Source organism: Oryzias latipes, chromosome 6 (genome assembly GCF_002234675.1).
Source record: "Oryzias latipes chromosome 6, ASM223467v1".
In the NCBI taxonomy this organism is placed as follows: Eukaryota; Metazoa; Chordata; class Actinopteri; order Beloniformes; family Adrianichthyidae; genus Oryzias; species Oryzias latipes.
Window position 1 is genome coordinate 15,710,952 of NC_019864.2, and position 13,792 is coordinate 15,724,743.

At 35.1% G+C, this 13,792-nt stretch overlaps 1 protein-coding gene across 1 annotated transcript; it reads left to right on the forward strand.

The window, feature by feature from the left end:
- Window positions 1-8,636: 8,636 nt before the first annotated feature.
- LOC105354294 (mucin-6-like) lies at window positions 8,637-10,921 on the forward strand. Its single transcript, XM_020703988.1, has 6 exons — window positions 8,637-8,757; window positions 8,878-8,916; window positions 9,003-9,264; window positions 9,369-9,483; window positions 10,482-10,750; window positions 10,838-10,921. The coding sequence occupies exons 1-5, from the start codon at window positions 8,694-8,696 to the stop codon at window positions 10,689-10,691; spliced, it is 690 nt and encodes a 229-aa protein (XP_020559647.1). The 5' UTR covers window positions 8,637-8,693; the 3' UTR covers window positions 10,692-10,750; window positions 10,838-10,921.
- The last annotated feature ends 2,871 nt before the right edge of the window (window positions 10,922-13,792 follow it).

Consider the following 13,792-nt stretch of genomic DNA (forward strand, 5'->3'; position numbering starts at 1 on the left):
CTACAATTACTACTACTACAACTACAACAGAAAATCCAACTACAACACCTACTACTATTACTACAACTACATCAACAGAAACTCCTACCACAGTGCCCACTACCACATCCCCTACAACTACATCTATTACTACTACCACTTCCACAACTACAGAAACCCCTACTACAACACCTACTACCATTACGACAACTACTACAACCACAGAAACTCCCACCACAACACCTACTACTATTTCTACAACTACCACAACTACAAAAACCCCTACCACAACACCCATAACTACAACCACTACTAAAACTACTATAACTACAATTACAGAAATGCCTACTACAACACCTACCACTACAACCACAGAAACTCCTACCACAACACCTTCTACAACCACAACTACGACTACAGAAACGTCTACTAAAACACCTACTACTACTAATACTACTCTAACCACAAGCTTGCAAACGCCCACCACAACACTCATTACATCTACAACACCTACAACCACTACAATTACCACTACCACAACTACAGAAAATCCTACTACATTACGTTTAACTACTTCCACTACAACAACCATTACTAGTACTACACCTACAACTATTCCTTTAACTACACCTGGCTGTGATAACTTAGATGTTGGGGTAAGAATTTTTGAAAAGTAATGTGGAGTACTACTAATACTAAAAGTGGTGCATGGACTTTTTCTAATATGTCTTTACTGTGTAGATTATGTGCAATACATTTTCTAACGACCTTTTGCTCTACCTTTTAAGGAATTCTTTCACTGGTGCAACTGTACAATGGCCATATGTGTAGGGGATAATCAGTATAAATTAGTTCCTTACGAGTGTCCTACCATTGAACCAATAATATGTGCCAATGGAAAGGAACCAGTTCTTGTTTATGATGAGTATCACTGCTGTCAGCATTATGCATGCGACTGTAAGTTGTTTTAATATGAAAAGATAACTATACCTTATGTGCTAATTTCACAAGAATTTGTATGTGTAAATATTTTGAAAATTGCACTATTTGTAATATGATGTACAAGCATCCATAGTAGTTTCATATAAGAAGTTTAACTTTATACTTTTGTGTTTTAAGGTGTGTGTGAAGGCTGGGGTGATCCACATTACATCACTGTGGATGGACTCTACTACAGTTATCAAGGAAACTGTACTTATGTTTTAGTAGAGGAAATTGTTACTAAATATCATCTCAAAATTTATATCGACAATGTTTTTTGTGATGTCGGAGAAGATGTTTCTTGTCCACGATCAATAATTATATCATTCAGATCACAAACTGTGAAACTTATTAATCATAATCCAGCTGGAGGTCGACCTGATTTGGAGGTAAAACCATATATTTTTGTAGTATTTCTTTATTATTATTATTATTAATAATATATGCATTTTCACCAGGATTAAATTCTAAATATAAAATCTGTTAGAATCCAGTTTACCAAATTACTTTAACAATTTTTGTAAAAAAAAAAAAGAGGAATCGGAAAAACATGTTCATGTGACCCTGAACAGTTTTAATATGAACAAGAAAACTTTAGAAAGTACGATGGAGTTTTAGGGCCACCAAAAAAACAAGTAAAATTACAAGATTTTAAGTCGTAAATGTACGTTAAAAAAACTATTTAACTTTTAATTTACAAGTTTTTTAACGTAAATGTACGACTCAAGATCTCGTAGTTTAACAGTTGTGACTTTTTCTCGTAAATCTACGACAGAAATCGTAATTTAAAAAAAAGATTTTTTGCAAACAGGCCCTAAAACTCCTTGGTAAGTAAGACCTCTGTGTCACACATCATACTTTGAATTTGTCACGTGTTTTTACCTTCAGGTATAGTAGATGTTTACAGTTTTAAAAAGTAGTGACTATACTGAGATTCAGAAAACTGTAATGTAAAAAGTAGATTGTAATCAGCTTTTTAAAATAATTAGTGGCCTATGGCCTTATTTCCAGCATTGCTTTAATTGTATCTTCTTTTTTAGGCACAAAGAAATGGAGCAAAAATTCAACTACCTTATTCACAGTATGGACTTAAAATTATGAGTTCTGGAATTGACCTGATATTAGAGATGCCTTTCTTAGAAATTGTTGTTACATTTGGGATGACTGGATTCAGTATCGAACTACCATATAAGTACTTTGGTAACAATATACAGGGTCATTGTGGTAAGGTCTCTTTCTGGTATTCTGCAGTTTGAAATCATAACTTAAAAAGTCAGTAACCTATTGCCTTATAAATCCCAATAACAGGCACATGTAACAACAACCAGACTGATGACTGCATGCTGCCAGGGGGCAGACTTGCAAGTACATGTGCAGTTATGGCTGACTACTGGGTAGCAAAAGACATCAAGCAACCATACTGTCCACCCCCACCTCCACTGCCCACCGAAGAACCTGAACCACCACAAGAGCCACCTTGCAAGCATCAAACAGAACATTCATTATGTGATCTGATAAATAAAGGGTGTGCCTTCTTTAGTCCAGATAGTTAGATTTAAGAGCTGTTAACTTATAACATAGATTTGTTCTAATGGGACATGTCTTCCCCTTCCCACAGGCCCTTTAAAGATTGTCATCCTTCAGTCAGTCCAGATAATTTCTACAAAGGCTGTGTTTATGATAGCTGCTATGTTTCCAACCCAGCAGTGCAATGCACAAGTTTACAAACCTATGCTGCTGCCTGTGCTCAGGCTGGTGTTTGCATCAACTGGAGGAACCACACTAAGCTGTGCAGTAAGTAACTCCATATTGTTTGCCAATCATTATAAAGGCATTTTTGCATATAGGAAAAAAAGCAAAACAAATGCAATTCTTTTTCTAAAAAACAGACAGTAACTGCGATTCAGGCAAAGTTTATAAGCCCTGTGGTCTTGCTCAACAACCAACTTGTGAAGACAAGTAAGTTCAAAAAGAAAAATTTAGGGGTTTACTGTGAATTCCACAGCTATTTTAGGTCATAATGGGAAGTGACAATCCATTTATGTCAATCAACTCAGAAGTTGTTTTTTTCTTTTTGACTTTACAGTCCCCAAGAAGAGATCAGTGATGTGTTTGCAAACTACACAGTTGAAGGCTGTTTTTGCCCTGAAGGAATGAAACTGTTTAACAGACAGTCTGGAATATGCGTTAAAAAGTGTGGTAAGGATAATACATATCAATTTTTTTTTCTCAAAAGCTTCAATTGACTAGAATTATTTAGTCTATCAGTTTTCAAATTAACCCAGTTTGCTTTATATTACAACAGGATGTCTTGATCCTAAAGGCATTCCTCGTGAGGTAAGCCAACAGTTCAATTACTGATAGCATTCTCTGTCTTTTAGAAGATATAAAAACTATGCTGTTCTATTATTTTTTAATATAGTTTAATGAGACATTTGAGTACCAGTGCCAGGAGTGCACCTGTTCCAAGTCTACAAAAACCGTGACTTGCACTCCAAAAACATGCCCACGACTAGCTGTCCCTAGTTGCACAGAAGGTTTTGTCCTTGTAAACCAAACGAATCCAGAAGACCCCTGTTGCCCCTTCCTCACGTGCCGTAAGTGTATATATGTGCTTAGCATGATCTGATATTACTGGTTGTTTTGAAATGCAACTAAAACATTTTTGTCGTCACAGAATGCCATCTCAGCACTTGCAAAAACATTGACTCAGAATGTGAAGCTGGACATAAAGCTGTGGTGAAAATGCTTGAAGGAAAATGTTGTCCAGAATTAATATGTGGTGAGCTTTTGTTTAATTTTAAATCTTTGTTAAAATTATTATTAGAAAAAGGGAATTTAAAACTCTGCTTAGACTGCTGCCCCCGTGACCCGGTCCCAGATAAGCGGAGAAAGATGCATGGATGGAATTTAAAGTGTACTTTTTTTGTCATTTAGTTTACATATTTTCTCTTTTCCAGAACCTAAAAATGTTTGTGTCTACAATGGGACTGAATATATGGTAAATGAGATTTTATTTGATTTATTATTATCTTGTCATACTCTGATATCACATGGTCAAGCGTGGCTTGATACACAACAATAAACACATTTCTCCCTCCTTTAATAGCCCAAGTCATCATTTCCAACCTCTAAATGTCAGGATTGCACTTGCAGTAACGAAGTTGACCGAACAACTGGGCTGTTGAAAATAAATTGCAGCCCCATGCAATGTGATCAAAAGTGTGCTATGGTGAGAACAATGATGGTATAATTTCTGCACAATCCAGCAGTTTTTTTCTTGGTTTGAAAAATCTGAGGATCAACTTCACTGTGTTTTTTTTTTCAGGGCTTTGTATATGAGGAGACCAACTCAGGTGACTGCTGTGGAAAATGTGTGCAGAAGTACTGTGTGGTCAGTGTAAACGGTACCGACCACCTCCTGATGGTAGTTAGAGCACTTTTATTGAATCTAAATAAAAATTTTGATGTAGCTACATATTGAATACCTGTTTTAAAATTGTAACTGTGTGTGTTTGTATATTTACATCACTGAATCCTAGCCAGGAGAAACCTGGTCACCACTCCAGAACAGCTGTGAACAATACAGCTGTGGGGGCACTTTTACAATAAGTACTTCTTCTGTTGTCTGCCCGCCATTCCAACAAAGCAACTGCAAACCAGTAAGTTGTGTTCTCTTCAAACCTGAAAGGATAATTTGTATAACAACGCTGAAATTAAATCGACTTTTTTTTCCTTTTTCATAGGACACAATCCAAACTGCAGCAAATGGCTGCTGTAAAATCTGTGAGTACAATATTTTTGGATTGTTTACTACTCTGTTATCAACCAAAAAATAAAAATAACTGAAATGTTCTTGAAAAGGTGTGGAGAAAGACAGTGCCTGTAATGTGACTTCAATGAAAACCCATGTTTCACAAAATGACTGTCAGTCTAAGGAAGAGGTGGACATGCCATACTGTGAGGGATCCTGCATCACTTTTACCAGGTAAGAAATAAATTTTTGCTTATTCTGCAAACAAAAAAAATATCAGTATAATGAACACCTGCCATTGCTTTCTTCAGGTACTCTGCACCAAAGGCTGCTATGCAACATACATGCTCCTGCTGTAAAGAGGCACGCTTCAGCAATCGCACTATTGACCTGGTGTGCAAAAATGGAAGGATTCTCCCTTTTAGTTACATGTTTGTGGAAGAGTGCAGCTGTAGCCAAACAAGCTGCACTGATGCTGAACATGCTCGCAGGAAGCGAAGCTTCACCTTGCAGTGATAACATTTCCTTTCATATATTTGGCAATGAAATTTATCTCTTCTTTTCCTTCTTATAATCATCATATCGTTTTAAGTGATTTTTACTCTACTGCATACTTTAAGCAAATAAACTGATGCATCCAAACAAATGTGTTATCGTCTCAATTTTACACTAATGTAGACTTTCACCTGTTGTGAATGTTTAGTATACTCTTGTTCCTCCTTCTAATCTATGAACAATGATTTAAATCATTTCTCCAATGTTGTTGGCTAGCTAACCATTAAATCGTTAAAATTGTTAGAATGTAGGTTTTAAGAGAGTGGGTGCAGTAATCACATATTTTCTTGATATGAATTGCTTCAAACCTGTAACCAAACTAATATTAGCTACAAGAAAGTGTTAAAATAAAACTTGATAATTAATAAAACAAAGGTTAAAGCATCCCAGTCCCTTCTTTTTACAAGCACCCCCCACTGTCATAGATCAGTTGTGCTCAAATTAAAATTTTAACTAAATATCAGAACGTTTATGTTAATGAATTGAAATAAACACACACATTTGCAGCTAGGGATTGTATTTAATTTACAGTAAAACATGAGATAAAATTAAAACAAATAATTGAGTTTGTCCTGAAAGACTAAAAAACTAGAAGAGCTTTTTTTTAAGTCAAAATGTGCTCTTCTTTAAAAGAAAAAAGGATGCCATTTAGACCCTTATCTAGTTGTCAAGACAACTATAACTAGATTATAGCAAAAACATTAACGAAACAAACAAAGTTGATACAACACAGCTTTCCAGTGAAGCCCACCGACACAGAAAGAAATGCATATAGTAAGTACATTGAAAAGCTGACTCAACTTTGAAAGTCTGCCCCCCCCCCCTGCCCTTTGTTTTCCTGGTTAAGAAAGTCAGTAGGTTAGTCGTAGTTCAGAAAAGGCACAAGGAAAACATTATTGGTTATTGTGTTATAGCTGTATGTCATGTAATATGTTTACATAATATAAAATAAACAAAAAATCTAATTTAAATACCTGTTTAATCTTGAATGACTGTTCACACTCAAATAAAAAGAAGGAACTGCATTGATTTTTTTGACGTACAAAAATATATAATGGTTTGATTTAAGTTACTGAAGGAGAAGCTGCAAGTTGGTTCTTTTCTAACACGTTGCATAGAAAACCCTCAATGATTTCTATTCCCGGTGTGCTGAATTCATCATGGTTTCTTGATTTCTGGGCAGAATCATGTTGTCCATCAATCCATTCAATTTTTGAACGCGTTGAATCCCTTTTGGGGTCACAGGGCTGCTGCAGCCAGCGAGATGCGTCCTTATCAGGTCGCCAGCCAGACTTGTGATAACTGTATTTTTCAACTTCAAAAGAAAAACTGCACTACTTTTGAATTTATGTCACATTTACCTTAATTCTTTCCCAAACCTATTTTTCTCATTTGTTTATTTCTCACTGAATAGCTAAACTGTTGTTTGATCAGTAAATTCCAAAGACAACATTGCAGCTTTTGCTTGTAAACTGTAGGTCAGTAATAATTGGTTCTACGTTATCACTCTCCTTTTACTGTTTACTTTAGTCTGACTGATTCTGGGTAACGATAAGAAAACAAACCCTTTTTTTTCTCAGCACTGTGACAAGGAAGTATTTGTATTTCTCAGAAGAAGATTAGTTTGTGTTTGTTCAGTGAGGACAGTAAGGCTTGTACAGTATGCATCTATGTAAACATGATTAACTTTAATTCTCAGTAAAACATTCCTCAGTAAATAATCTTCAGTGAAGCACAACAAAAATATGACAGAAAGCATATTCCAACAAATGCTTACATCCCTCTTGATGAGCTGGTTAATGCAGTTTACAGTAAACTTCTGTCATTTTCCTGCTGTAAGAAATTGTTGGATTCAATTTAATCATTTTTAAGGTTCATTTTTTCCCCCCAAAACCTGCTTAAAAGCTTCATTTAGTTTCTGGCAACTTGAGTTATCTGTCTTTTTATTTAATTCTCCCTTCAGAACACATTTCTCTGCTAATGTCATGGTTGTCGTTAGGTAATAACTAAGGATTACGTTCACAAAATAAAAGCCTATATGTCAAAAATAATAACTCCAAATAGCAACATTTTAATTTGTAACAAGTGATCAAAATCAAAGTGTCAAAGGTATTAAAGGTGTACCCTTTGAAAGGAAATTATTTATTATGTGTACTTTATTTTGAAATTTTTCTACATGCATTAATTGCAAAAGAAGAACACTTGAGTGCAAAAAAATGTATGTGAAGCTTCGTATTACACAATTATGGGCAATGTATTATTTATAACCTGCATGTTTCAAGGAGAATTACTGTCTTAATTTATTACTGCAACTACATGATCCCCAATAACACAAATCAGCAGTTAAGAGAAGTCAGAAGCTAAAAAAAAAACATTTTAATGTAATTGGTAAGATATTGAGGTTTCCCTTCTGAACGTGAAACATAAGTTGCTTGAACTTTCATTTTTAACTTGTAGCTGAAAAACATATTCATGATGCAGAGTTTTAACCTTCTTTTTTGCACCAAAATATTTCTTGTTTGCTTCTTAATTGAGGCTGAAATCCGAAAGTTTTATCTTCTTAAATATATAAAAATTCTGATCTGTCTAATTTCTCTGCAGTTTTAACCATTTTCATGTTTGTTTGCCTTTTTTATGAGATAACTCTGAGCTCAAAGAACTTATGGAATATTTTAAATGTAGTGTAATTTTTTTTTCAAGTTCTACTGACAGTTTTTTTTTTAAATATTTTTTGGTACTGTGAATTCAAACACATAACTACTTTCAGAAAAATCATACAAGTTTAATAACTGGGGAACCACAGTATCAGTTGCAAAAAAAAAAAGAGCAAACAAGTTCAAGATAAGCAAAAATTTTAAGCCTGTCAATGATTAATCTTAGCAAATATTTAAACTGTGTGTAATAATTTTTTTTGGATTAACTTTTTTCATCTTCGCATGTGTTTTTAGGAGCTATTAAGGCGCAGTCCGTTAATCCACATAATCTCCCCCAGTGGAAAAAAAGTTTGAAATTCCTGTTTGTATAACACACATGCTACTCTTCCTGCTTTTTTCATTAACTTGGTTCTGAAAACTGATTCATATTTTCATAATAAAATGTTTAAAAAAAATGAGACTTTAGTTTCTTGTATTGACATTTCAATTTATATCAAATTTTACAAAAGCTCCACTAACACATTGCACCTGAAAAATAATACAGATGAAGTGTTTTTATAAGTAACCCCTTCATGGGTGTGATGTTGAAAGAAGCAAAAAACACAAGTGCCAACACCCACATGCACCCTAACACCCTAACATCACATGCCCCTCCTAAACTGTAAATATACAAGGGACTATATTAGATGAAATTGGTATTGGTGTTTAGCTGTGTCAATTATCCACCATAGCACAGGTACGACTCCTCAAGGACCATACTAGCAGGTAAGATGCCTCGAGAGTGGGTGATACCATGGCTCATCCTGTGTCTTGGACCGTCTCCATCTCATACTGGTATGTTCACTACTGGAGCAGAAAAGGGTTAAATGTATCTTGGTGTTGAGAGGAATCCTTATCAATTTATAAACAATAAGGATTGTTAAACACAGCTAAACTAGTCCATTTTTTTTAAAGATATGTCGATGAGTGATGGAAAAATGCCAGTAATACGAGGTAAATCATTTTGTCTTTTGAGATAATGAATTAAAAATAAAATGAATATTTATTTGTGTAATGACTCAGTCTCCCCCACCCCTTAGAAGTGACACTCCCCAACAGCCACCAGTTCTGCAGCACATGGGGAAACTACCATTTCAAGACTTTTGGAGGGAAATTCTTCCAGTTTCCATTCACTTGTAACTACATTTTCGCCACCCACTGTAAAACTAGTTATGAGGTTTTCAATATACAGCTACAGCGAGAGGAGGTCGAAGGGGTTGTCACCATCAAGAGGGTCATTATGAAGCTGGATGGTTTGGTGGTGGAATTAGCAAGCAGTTCAATCACAGTTGATGGTAATGGGTGAGTAACTTTTTTTAATAGGTTTACTGCTTCCCCTGTTAGACAATCCGATTATATTGATGCTCAGATATTATTATACTAATGACCCATTTTCCTTTTTTTAGTGTTACCATGCCTTACAAAAAGGCTGGCCTTTCCATTGGCAGTTTTTCTTCCTATGTCAAAATTGAGACAAGTTTGGGCCTGGTTGCCATGTGGAATCAGGAAGACTCATTTTGGGTGTGTCTGTTTTTATTTTTTATGCATAAATACCAGAAAAAACTGTTAAATTCCAAGTCAGCTGATAATTATACCACTGCAATGCCACTTTTTTTGGTCATAAAATACAACGTTGCACAACTTTTAAAGCAAACGTTCCAATATAATTGAAATAAAACTTGATTGTTAGACAACTGAGAATAAGTTTTGTTTAACCATAAAAAAATAACTCATTTTTAAACAACTTTGGGCCAAAATTGGGCCCTACTTGAGAATATTTGACAAGAATTTTAGCACTCTGTTCGTAGATGAACCCCTTTCAGTGGTAGTCCAAACGAGTGCTGGCCCTATTATATTATGTACCATTGGTATCTCTAGTCCAGCAAATATTTGGGTAGTTGCATACTGGATAACCCCATTATTAAATCAAATGGATTTCCTGCTATGCTTTTACATTGAAAGAATTTCCTCACAGTCTTTAACAATCATTTGACTTAAAGCTGCATTGGTTTTGCATTATGAATACAGAGTCATATAAGTGATAGCCTAATAATTTTTGACAACATTTTTGCCTTTATTAATTTACAAACATCTACTCCATGTATCCTCTCTGTTCATTTGCATTACAGAAATATTTATCAATCTAAAACAACAATTTTAAAAATCCTCCCAAAAACATCACATTAACTTTTAATGTTTGTAAGAACAGAAACAAGCTCTTGTTTTTTTTTTGTTTTTTTTTCCATTGTCTTATTCCAGTCTTATTTATTGTATTTTATTTTTTATTGAAATATAATCAATACAAACTCTCGCAGACACAGCCACACAATGATGCGAGCCGCAGCTCTCCACAAAATAAAATGATTAAAAAAAGAAGGCTCATGGTTTTGTTCCTGCCCACTTTTGAGTTGAACACAAAAAATAATGCTCATTGTTATTGTAATCATGTTTTGTACTGTTTGTACATGTTTTGTTTTGTACTGTCTGTATTTATTAACAATAAAAGTTGTTTTTTTCAGGTGGAGCTGGATTCAAGATTTCAAAATCAGACTTGTGGTCTTTGTGGAGATCTTGGTGACATCAATTCTGCTGATGATTCAGTTCAGTCAGGTAAATACCTAATTCTGCATAAAACAGACATACATAAATCATTCTTAGAACATGTTAAATTCCTTGCTCCACAGAGAACTTCATCGATGCTGAAATTTATGCTGAAAGTTTTCAAGTGAAGGATCCATCAGGAAACTGTGAATCTGTCCCCTCCCAATCCCAAATTTGTACAAATCAAGCAAGTCAAATTTAAACTTAAATTAAAAAATCTCACATATAATACATGACTGTACAATTTTATTGATTAATGATTGCAAATCTGCAGGACCCGCAAATCAGTCTCTGCAAAGATCTGATTGCTGGACCTGCTTTCAGTAGTTGTCCAGACCTGCTGAACACTGACCCCTTCATCAAAGCCTGCATGAAAGACCTCTGCTCCTGTAAAAGCAGCAACACTGAATGTCTGTGTTCGACCATGTCAGAATACTCCCGACAGTGTGCTCATGCAGGTGGTGCACCACAGAGCTGGGAAAACCAACATTTGTGTAGTAAGAATTGTGAATTGTGGCTCATTTTCAAGAATAAACACTATTTATTGATGATGAGTTTTATTAGAAGTTTCACACTTGTTTGTCCTTAGCAGCAAAATCCTGCCCTTATAACATGGTGTATCAGGAATGTGGCAGCCCTTGCACTGACACCTGTAGCAACCAGCAGAGAAGCCAGATGTGTGATGAGCACTGCGTCGATGGATGCTTCTGCCCAGCTGGTATGTCTCTATTTCAACAATAAATGCATCAGCAATATTCAGTAACTGAGTTGACGGTGATACTTTTGAAGCGTTCCAATGTTGGAAATAGGACAAAGTTGTGTTTGCTAAAAATGTTGTGTTTTTAACCCCTTGACATCTACATTTATTTCCAGCTATAAAAAAATATCTCTTAAGATTTTTCTTTCAAGTAGATGCTAAATTAAGGTAATGTTGGAGATTAATTAGATTGAGGAATGATTGCTTCAAATGCATCAGAAGGATGACAACATTTAAGGGGAACCAAATGACGAAAATTGAACAGGCAGAAATTGAATTGGCATTTACAAAACCAATTAAACTTTTAAAGGTCTTAAAAACTACAGTAGACCTTCATCTAAACCCCATAGATTGTTGGTATTCATGTCCCTTCCTCAGTTTACATTTTCTAACATAGAACTGAACACAGTTTTCCTGCAGAATGTTGTTCTTGGAATTTTTTTGTTTAAAAACTATTAAATAAACATTTGCTATTAAGGAAGAAAAATTGCAATCAACATTCCCCAAAGATTTTAAATTAATTGAATGAATTGTAGAAGACCCTGTATGTTTTGGAAATGTGAATGGAATTCCATTTTTATCTTGCTATTAAAGTAGATATGCCTACTTTTTACAAATGTTACACTCTTTTCTCTAGTTTTAATTTTGTGATTGGGAAAATATTGGTTTTACTGGTGTTTCAAGCTGTTAACTCAGCTTGAAACAAAGAATCAGTGCGTGAAGTGTGTGGTATCCCCCTGGTGGCAATAATATGTAACTGCAAGAGAAAGGCCTGCAACCCTTGCGCTATCCCAGGCACTTTAACATTGGGAGTTGGGTCATCTAGACCCACTAGACAGTGCCCTGAACCTTTTTTCTTCAATAATTTGTAAACCTCACTGGTGTCCATGGATTACATGAAATCTTTCCACCTTTATCCACCTTTGTCATGGTAGGGAGGACACGTCAATGTAAGGGTGGGGTCATCTAAGATAGCACAAGGGTTAAAGACCCACTCCAATGAAAATCGTGTTTTTGATATTTTTAATATGTTTTTGTGGCATTTCTCTCACAATGGAGGACATAAATGAAGAAAATTAAGATTAAAGTTGTATTTCTGAGAACTCCGTTCTTCAATTGTTCTGAATCAGGAGCAGAAAAAAATGCAGTTGAAAAAAGCTTGTGGCTGTGATACAGAACTTACAACAACAAGCTACAAACTCTCTGCTCTGCTCTGCTGCTTTGTGATTCATCCGCTTGAAGACAACTATCCATACATCTTTATTTTCCAAATCTGAGCTGGCATTGGGCTCAGTATGGCACCAATACTGTTCGCCAATTTTGTTGCATCGGTTATATTAGGTTGGGGTGTGAGGGGCTGAAAGCTAGCAGGGAGAGTGTAAACAAATGAATGATGGGAAGTAGTGGCAGGCTTACTCCCACCAACGATCCCATCCAAAACTCAGAGGTACATTTTCAATGAACAACTGTCACTCTGTAGAAAACAACACTGTTTTTTTTTTGTTTTTTTTTGGCTAAAAACTGCATAATCATAAGTAAAAAAAACATTTAGGAATGCTTTTACAATAGAGCAAAAGATTATTGGAGTGGGACTTTAATCAAATATTAAACATGAACATTTAAACTTTGAATGTCAGAGCTGTTCATAAAAGAATTATATTAAACATTGTTTTCTTTTCTTTTAATAACATTTTTGTCCCATTTTGCTATTTGTCAACACATATGTAGAATGCTGTCAATATGTAGCCTATGCAGATTTATTGTGTAAATGTGATGTAGTGATACAGTGCTCTGCAGCGAGAAGGCCTTAAAACATCCCTTTAAATTTGCCATATTAAAATTAGAAATAATTTGGGAACATACTAAGACATTTGTGAACACTTTGAAGACAAATTGGTGACTTTTACAGGAATTTGTTTATGCTAATTTTCTAGTGCATGAAAAATATGAAAATCCTTTTATGTTCTTTCCTTTAGGGACCGTCTTAGATGACATCTCACAAACTGGATGTGTACCTCTTGATCAGTGCTCCTGCTCTCATAATGGCGAGTTATTCCAACAAGGAGAGTCTTACCATCAAACATGTAAACAATGGTAAGTTCTTTTATAGGAATTCTTTTGGTTTAGAAATATTTCATAATGCCACGCCCTGTTAAAGAATCATCTAATCTAATGGCCTGTCTGTCTGTCTGTCTGTCTGTCTGCCAGCACCTGTTTTAAGGGAGTCTGGAATTGTGAGGACTTAAACTGCCCTGGTGTCTGCTCCATCCTGGGTGGCTCCCACATCTCAACTTTTGATGATAAAGCTTATACTTTTCATGGAGACTGTTCATATGTTTTTTCCAAGGTCAAATAACTCATCAAAATGATTATGCACAGCTACAACACACCAATTTTATTGATATATCTAAAACCACAACAACAATTTTTTAAAGAAAAATGTTTCATCTCTGTCTTTTTGATCATAGGAAA

Bases quoted from the DNA above. Each gene is read 5' to 3' on its own strand.
- LOC105354294 (XM_020703988.1), top strand. From the start codon at position 8,694: ATGCCTCGAGAGTGGGTGATACCATGGCTCATCCTGTGTCTTGGACCG. The intron at 8,758-8,877 runs GTATGTTCACTA...TTTTTTTTAAAG, and splicing joins ACCGTCTCCATCTCATACTG to ATATGTCGATGAGTGATGGA. The intron at 8,917-9,002 runs GTAAATCATTTT...CCCACCCCTTAG, and splicing joins AAAAATGCCAGTAATACGAG to AAGTGACACTCCCCAACAGC.